The 7,778-nt window shown below is 49.8% G+C and overlaps 2 protein-coding genes across 4 annotated transcripts; one reads left to right on the forward strand and one right to left on the reverse strand.

The window, feature by feature from the left end:
- Positions 1 to 299: 299 nt before the first annotated feature.
- Positions 300 to 2,636, reverse strand: CG1360 (uncharacterized protein). Its single transcript, NM_136456.4, has 4 exons — positions 2,461 to 2,636; positions 2,122 to 2,235; positions 1,794 to 2,061; positions 300 to 1,498 (listed from the first exon to the last, which is right to left on the reverse strand). Exons 2-4 carry the CDS (start codon positions 2,214 to 2,216, stop codon positions 1,031 to 1,033), a joined length of 831 nt encoding a protein of 276 aa, NP_610300.1. The 5' UTR covers positions 2,217 to 2,235; positions 2,461 to 2,636; the 3' UTR covers positions 300 to 1,030.
- A 9-nt stretch (positions 2,637 to 2,645) lies between these two features.
- Positions 2,646 to 7,769, forward strand: scra (scraps). 3 transcript variants are annotated; one of them, NM_165544.2, is made up of 12 exons: positions 2,729 to 2,988; positions 3,095 to 3,409; positions 3,473 to 3,952; positions 4,034 to 4,400; positions 4,465 to 4,830; positions 4,889 to 5,060; positions 5,222 to 5,360; positions 5,428 to 5,604; positions 5,666 to 5,887; positions 5,945 to 6,308; positions 6,422 to 6,720; positions 6,784 to 7,769. In NM_165544.2, the coding sequence occupies exons 1-12, from the start codon at positions 2,971 to 2,973 to the stop codon at positions 7,501 to 7,503; spliced, it is 3,639 nt and encodes a 1,212-aa protein (NP_724583.1). In that variant the 5' UTR covers positions 2,729 to 2,970; the 3' UTR covers positions 7,504 to 7,769. The 3 variants fall into 3 exon arrangements, with proteins under 3 accessions (NP_724582.1, NP_001014502.1, NP_724583.1); NM_165543.2 differs by having other exon boundaries at positions 2,646 to 2,988; positions 3,473 to 4,400; NM_001014502.2 differs by lacking the exons at positions 5,222 to 5,360; positions 5,428 to 5,604; positions 5,666 to 5,887; ... (1 more) ...; positions 6,422 to 6,720; positions 6,784 to 7,769 and having other exon boundaries at positions 2,646 to 2,988; positions 3,473 to 4,400; positions 4,889 to 5,196.
- Positions 7,770 to 7,778: the final 9 nt, after the last annotated feature.

The following is a 7,778-nucleotide window of genomic DNA, read 5'->3' on the forward strand; positions in this document are numbered from 1 at the left end:
TTCGGATACCCCATCCTGGAGTAGGCACCCGAAAATTGTACCGCTCTTGCCACATTTGGAGAGACGATCACGCTGCTGATATCATATTTTAGAGAGCATCATGCCCATTTTGGCAATGGCAAAACAGGCCGCTACACTACGGTCGGGCTCCCATAAGTAGAACGACTTAAAGGTGCTCAATCTGCCATCAAATACATTGTTGCGCACAATGTACGCTCGATAGTCGAAGTTCTGGCTCCCCTTTCTCAGATATTTAATTACAGAATATTATTGTTTACAACAATATAAACATTGCGAATAATTGTACATATTTGTATTATAATTTCAAGACTCTCTATTACAATTTATGTTTGTATATCACATTTTCTTAATATTAAGTAACTGTCCTTAAAATGGCATTATTTCCCTAAGGTAAACTTTTTTTTCCTCATTCTGCATGTGCATGCATACAAGATGTTCGTGCCGAGTGGCTAGTCTGTGGAACCAGAAATCTTCTAATGTGGCAGGCAGATGTTGTTGCCGCAGCTGCCGAGAAATCCGAGTCTTCGGCACAGAAAGGGGTAAGCAGAGGGCCATGGGTCGAAGCCGAGTCTGGAGCCTTCTCCTGTGCGTGTGCTCTTCACAATCGGCGGCAGATAAAGCGGCCCGTCCAGAGCCGATCGGCTGCCCTTTTTGGGCAGCAGTTTTGAAGGACGCGTTCATGGGATGCTGAGGCAAACAACTCAATTTTAATTAAACGTTGCGCTCCGAGAAATAAATTAAGCATGCTGACCAGGTTGGCTGCGCAATATCTGGACAACCTTGGGTCCCCCCGCCTGGACTTGTCTCCGGCAGCAGTGATAAGTGCATAGCCGTTGCGTGATTCGACCCAGAAGACCGGGCGAGTGGATAACAGGTTCCCACCTCGGCTGGCTTTATCAAGCGGCACAAAGAGTCTGATTCTAGTATTGTGCTAACGCTTAATTATGTGCCACAACAAGTATTTTCATTCTTTGTACTTTAATGCATGGCCGGAGCTGTCTTCTGGCCGCTACTTGAGGAACGCTTGGAGGCGATTCTGCTGCGTTTTGCTGGCGTCTTTAAACGCGTTCGACTTCAGCTGGGCAGCTATTTGCAGCAGTACGTTCTGCTTCTGGGTTTTGGACTGCGTTTTTGGTGCGGTGGGCGCTGGCTGGGCAGGCTTCTTCTTTTTCTTCTTCGATGTCTGACTTGGGTTTTGGGAAGCTATGCCGACTGGTTGGGACGCGTTTTTGGATGGAGCTGGCGATTTCGAAGGCTGCTGCTGTCGCTGAGGCGCTTTTTGCTGCATTTTCAGGCCTGCATTGATATCTTTATTCGGCGCCTGAGACTTCTTCGTTTTGGCCTTCTTTTTGTTTTGGCCCGCTGGCGCAGGTTGTGTGACTACCATTGTCTCCTCCGTGGCTTTTACTTTGGCGCGCTTTCGGCTCTTCTCCAGAGCCAACATTGTCTTGTGATGGCAAACATCGCAGTCCACGGCCTGCAAAATGAATTGGGTTGTGGTTAGAGTGGCAGGAATGGGTCCATATGTACACACACAAAACACTGTATAAAGATCTTTCAGCTTCCTTGGTGTTAATTTAAATTATTATTTGCCCAGAAGCTTGATACATAAATTTATATTGCGCTTATAAGGTACTAAACTATCCATCTATACCATTCATCCATGGAAGCAAAGAGATATTATATTTATATTTATGAAATTAAAGAAATAAAAGTATTTTTTCCCACAATCTAGACATATTCTAGACATTCTATTAGCTCCTGGTTCTCACCATGTTACTGGCCATACGCTTCTTGAGCCACTTGGCCCGTTTCCTGGCCCCGCTGTTCATCTCGCCCTTTGCCATCTTGCCCTTCACGGCTTCCAGCTTGGTGATCAGTCTCCGGTTCTTAGCACTCTGCATCAGTTCTTGTGGCTGGAGGTGGAGCTGGTAGCGGCCACCTGTCCACTGGTTCCCGCAGCGGGAGCACATGCGTGCGGGTCCAAAGCTCTCCTCGGGCAACTGGACATTGTGCCGGGCCAGCTTCCTACAGGTGGTTCTGGGTTGTTTTGGAAACGAAATTTTAGTGGGTGCTTAAGGAATTGACAACGGATCTCACATGTAATAGGATTTGAGGATCCGTTCTGTGTGGGTTTGGTCGGTCAGCTTGGAGGCACAGTTCCACAGCAAATTTACTGTTTTTTGGTCACTCATGGCGGACGCTGACAATTTACTGAAAAAACAAATTCTATATATTTAAGCGTAATTATTTCCAGAAATGTTTTCCTACATTAATTAACGAAACCCCAACAGAAAAGCCAAACTTAAAGAGGTAGCCTAAATAGAGGAAACATGCCAAAATTCTAGCCAAAACATACAGCACTGACGGCACAACGTGTGCAGCTCACCAGAGAAATCAAAGGTGCATTTCAAGCCTAATTCCAGGTTCTTAACTTACCAGCTATGCGTGATAAATATTGAAAGTGATACGTGGTAAATTACGGTTGGATATTCATATTATAACATCAATAAAAACCCTTTTTGATAACGCTTTAAGAAAAATAAACAGCTGTCGGCCGAAATTAAACCGGTAAATATGTGTGATTGGTGAACCGGTTTAACCATTGATGTGCGACAGAGCTGCCACCCTGCCAAATACGACAAAGTGGCAGCCCTTGGCAACTCACCACTGGCATTTTCTCCCCAATTTCGGTATTTCGTCGTGGTCAGTTGAGGGTCCTATGGCATTTGCGCGTCGTTTTGAAATTATTCAACACATCTGAAAAGCCAACCGCCGAAACGAGCAGAAGCGACGCGCAGAATTTCGAATGCAAACGGACGCGCAACCCGCCAGTGAAAAACAAACATCAAATATCGCCAACGTGGAGTGTCGAGCAGTACAGTGAATTCAATAGCATAGTGCGCGCAATCACAACTCGCATTTGCATTTGCAGCTGCAGCAACAACAATGGACCCGTTTACTCAGGTACGAGGCCAATTCGCACACAGCAAAGCCCTTTGTCTGGTGATTGCACTGGTGTTAGTGAAGGCACCCGCGGATTTTCACTGCTATTTCCCATTTTCCCTTGCAGCACATGCTCGAGAAGGCGGAACAGCGCAGTCGCGCCCTTGGCATCAGCAATGCCAGCAAATTTCCGCTCGTCGAGTGCAGCGTTCCAAGCTCCTCCGCCACCTCCGCATCCGGCGGGGATGCTGGGGTCCTGGCACCGAGGAGCCGGTCGCCTGGAGGCCAGAGCGCGGCTAGCGGCGGCGGCAAGGTCGTTACGTTGGGAAAGGCCACGCTGGAGGCGTCGCCGGCGAAGCCGCTGCGTCACTATACGGCGGTAAACAAGGAAAACTTGGATATGGGCATAGAGATAAACATAACCACGGACAAGCCAATTGGGGTAAGTTTTCCCGTTCTTTTCTGGGTTCTTCCCTTTTGCTCATCCTTGCTGCACTACCTTCAGGTGCAAGTTGAGATTCAGGAGCAGGAGGTGACAGATGACGAAGAGCAGGCGGAAGGAGGTGCGCTAAATCCCCTGCTGGAGGCGGAACCAGTAAACCAGCCCCTAGCCAGGCTAAGGGACACTTCCCGCAGCCGACTGCAACGCATGGGTGCCCTGTACTCAAACACGGACGATCTATCCTCCCCAATCCACCGAACCGAGGGGCAGTTCCATGTGACAACGGGTGAGGAAGAGGACTGCGGCAACCGTAGCAGCAGGCAACCAAAACAACGGTTGGGCAAACTGGCCGCCTTGGCGGATACCATCAATCAGTGGGAGGATGACACGTCGCACCACGAAGTGCACAGACTGCTCGAAGCACCTCCACCGAAACCGCATTTGTCCAGTCGAAGGGCCGAGAAGGGTCCAGCTCCACTGCCACCCAAGAAGGATGAAGTCGACGAGGCAAGCAGGACCAAGCAGCTGAAGTGGGATCCCAAGGTATTGAGCTCTCTGGAGGCACAAGGTTTTCAGCGCCGCGAATCATCGACCATTAAACACACATATGATTATGCCAAACAGGAAGAGGCGGCCCCAGCCTCCAAAGTGGAAGATGCGGTATTAACTGCCAAGCCGCCAGTGCCGCAGAAATCAACGACGGTCAGCCAGGTCGCCAAGAACTTTGCATCTTCCGCCCCAGCGCCTAAGCCCGCACCAGCGCCTGCTGTTAGTGTGAAGTCCGGCTTGGTTTCCGGACGGGCGGCTCTCTTTGAAAACAAGGGAACCGGAGGACAGTCGCAAGGCCTACGCAACCAGAAGGATCCTTGTGAGCTGTCGCTGAAGGAGCGGATGAAGCTGTTCGAAACGGGCAACAACAAAGCGATGTTGCCGATGGCGCCAATAGGATCTGCTCCCAGTATTACCCAAATCCGAGCGGAAGAGGTGAAACGTGAGTTTGGCAGCCCTTCTATATTCATAATAGCTACTCATACTCATTTTTTTTTTGTTAACAGAACATTTAGCTGCAATGCATCCGGTGACTGCTGCCGCAGCTACTACCGTGGTTGCAGCAACCAAGCCGAAACAGGAAAACAAGCTGCGTGACAAGGTGGCCGCTTTGGTGGCAAATGCGCAATCAAGTGCAGAGACGCGTATCAAGGACATTGATCGCCAAAGGCAGGAAGACATGCAGATTATTTCTAATCGCTTTAACAAACAAAAGGAGCTCTTTGACAATCAACCATCCGATAGTTCTGTGGCTGCTCAAGCTCGACCTCCCGCGCCAGCTCCCAGCAGAGTAGTGCGGCCCATGCCACCGCCTCCACCACCGCCCATCGCTGCTCTCTCGCCCGGACTGGCCAGCAGCAAGAGGCGATCACGTAAGAAATGACTAAACCCTTTATCTAAGGACTTGTCCTTATACATCCGCAATTTCAGCTGGTGATGCGCCCACCACTGACGAGGATTCGAAGCGAGCCCGCAAATCGCATTCGGATCGTCTGTATCCCGCCCTGTCCGACCTCGACTCCAGCGGTGACAACTGCTGCGCCGCCGAAACTGCCTCCGCTACGGATGACAGCCATCAACAGGACGAGGAGGAAACCGAAAGGTGCGCTGAAAAATGCTATTCCTGCTTGCTATTTCTGCTCTGCATCGAGTAGCATTCCAAGACTGATAGGCCTAAGAGACATAGCTTTAAACCCCATCCCCTAGACAAGACCAACAATAAAATCGCTTTCTTAACTAACCGTTTATCTTTGATTCGTGCAGTTGCATGGATGAGTCCGACGACCAGTCACAGACTGAGGACAGTAGCGCCGGCATGTGCAATGGCAGTCTTGGCCGCGAGATAATGAGCGCAGTGCAGCGCAACGAAGTGGAGATGCAGCAGCAGCAGACGGGCAAGAAGGTAAGTGCAGGTAAAAACTGTCAACACAGCGGGTGGTCACCATTAACACGATTTCACACCTTTCCAGACTGTGCGCTATGCGGACCAGGACATGTATTACGATGACAGCTCTCTGAACTCGTCGCAGGTCTCAGCGGGCATCGATGATTATCTGGATGAAGCACTTGTCGAGGACTACGGCAGCACTCAGGATGACCAGAGCGACAGCGGGGACGAGCAAAATGCCAGTCGGCTGTCCTTGGGCGTGAGTACTTGCTGATTAAGTTTCCTCGTATATCAAAACAATTCTTTAATTACATTTTCAGAGCAAAGGAACGACGGCCTCAAACAGCTTTTCCTTCCGAAAAAATCCTGCCTCTATTTGCACGCCTATCGAAGAGCACCATGAGATGGAGATGGACCTGCAGACGCCACTGCTCAGTGGTGCCCAGCCGGTCAAGTCTGAATTGAGTGTCAACCAGGACAACGACAACCTGGTTACCCTGGTGCACACGGTCAGCTTCTATCGCCGCCAACAGAGCGCTAACGTGAGTTGATTACTTATATATCACAACTAACAAATTCTAAGTACTCGTTGTTTATAGAGCTCCAATTCCACACCGGTTCGCAAGATCTGTCGAGAGCAGCAGGTCATGCGATCAGCCCTAGCAGGCGATTGTCATGCCAAGCACAGACTGGAGTACGACTCTCCTCAGCAGTCTGATTATGTCGCAGCAGCAACTGACATAGCTGATCAGACCGACGAGGACGATGAAGAGATGCAGAATGCGCGGGAAGTAAACGATGCATCGCAGGCACAAGACAAGATCAAAAAGCTGTTGAGCGAGGTGTGCAAGCAGCAGCAGGTGATAGGACAAGCCAGTCAGGCCCTCAACCTTTGTGCTGCCACCGTAGAATTCTCCGGCTCCACAGAGTCCGTGGAGGGAGAGCGATATCTCCTTCTTGCAAGTAAGTGTGATCTTCAGTGTATTCAAGTATAAATTGCCTGTTCGTTGAATTCCAAACCGAATTGGCAATTTGAATGTCCAATTAAGCTGAACATCTCTTTAATATCCTTGCAGCCCATCGACGCCAGGCGTGTTTGGATGAAGTCCAGCGTTTAAGAGTTGAGAACAGTATTCGTCCGGTGGGTGCACCAAAAGAAAAGGGCCTACTGACGGTCAAGGACATAACCATTCCACTGCGACAGGAGTACGTGCGTAAAATGGCCTCGAACAACATTAACGGCCATCATCTTGTGTGCCTCCTGAAGTACAATGAGCACGTGCTGGCCACCAAGACAGTACCCACGATGCCAGGGCTGCTGTCTGTCAAGTTTCCCGATGTCCTGCAACTAAACAATGTATATGCTGACTTCAGGGTAAATATTGCTTTTTGCTTCTTTAGCCAATATTCGATTTTATTGCGAAAACTTCGTCTGCAGATCACGCTAGAAATCTATGGCATGTTGGCCCAACGCGATCAGCTGCCTCACGAGCTGAAATACCACATCAACTTGAACAAGAAGGGTGGCATCAAGACGCCAAAGAAGAAGGGCGGCGAGAATCGACTGGTGATGCCGCCAGTACAAAGTCCGGCGGGACCGCATGTGGTACGGACACCGCAGCTGGTGCAATACGGCTTTGCCATTTTCTCGCTGCGTGAAATTCAACGCACCACATGGACGCTGACCCAGGTGCTGGGCGTCAGTCCACTGGAGGGTGTGGTTCACATGAAAGTCAATTGCGAACTATCCGTAAGCGTGGAGTACAAGGGATTCCTTACCATGTTCGAAGACATCTCCGGTTTCGGGGCATGGCATCGTCGTTGGTGCTATCTGAATGGCTCCGTGATCAACTACTGGAAGTACCCGGATGATGAGAAGCGCAAGACGCCAATGGGTAGTATAGATCTGAATTCCTGCACTTCGCAGAAGGTGACCACGGCACCGCGCGACATTTGCGCCCGTCTCAACACCATGCTGCTGGAGTGCGAACGGCCGGCGCTGGAGACAGACCAAGAGTCCTTGATAATCGTACCCAACGGACGTACCACCACGGTGCGCCATCTGCTCTCAGCCGACACAAAGGAGGAGCGCGAGGAGTGGTGCGCCTACCTTAACAAGGCACTGACACTGCTGCGCGCCTGGGGAACCACCCACTGACCCGCTGACCCATTGCAATTTTGTCAGCAGCACGGACAATGACCACAAACGGGCGGGTTGTTAACAGTTTTCTCTTTTTAAGTTACTCAATTTGCTATTTTAATCGTGTTCGCATTGGTATTAATTTTGTTTTATGTTTCCAATTCAAATTTTTCGTTTCCATCTTGGAGTGGGACACGTTCGTGTTCGTCTATATCGACATAACTTTTTACTTATGTACATTTAATTTAGGATGACTCGCTAAATATATATGTGTAAACCCCCGTAAAAAGAAC

The sequence above is a fragment of the Drosophila melanogaster genome, chromosome 2R (genome assembly GCF_000001215.4).
Source record: "Drosophila melanogaster chromosome 2R".
Lineage (NCBI taxonomy): Eukaryota > Metazoa > Arthropoda > Insecta > Diptera > Drosophilidae > Drosophila > Drosophila melanogaster.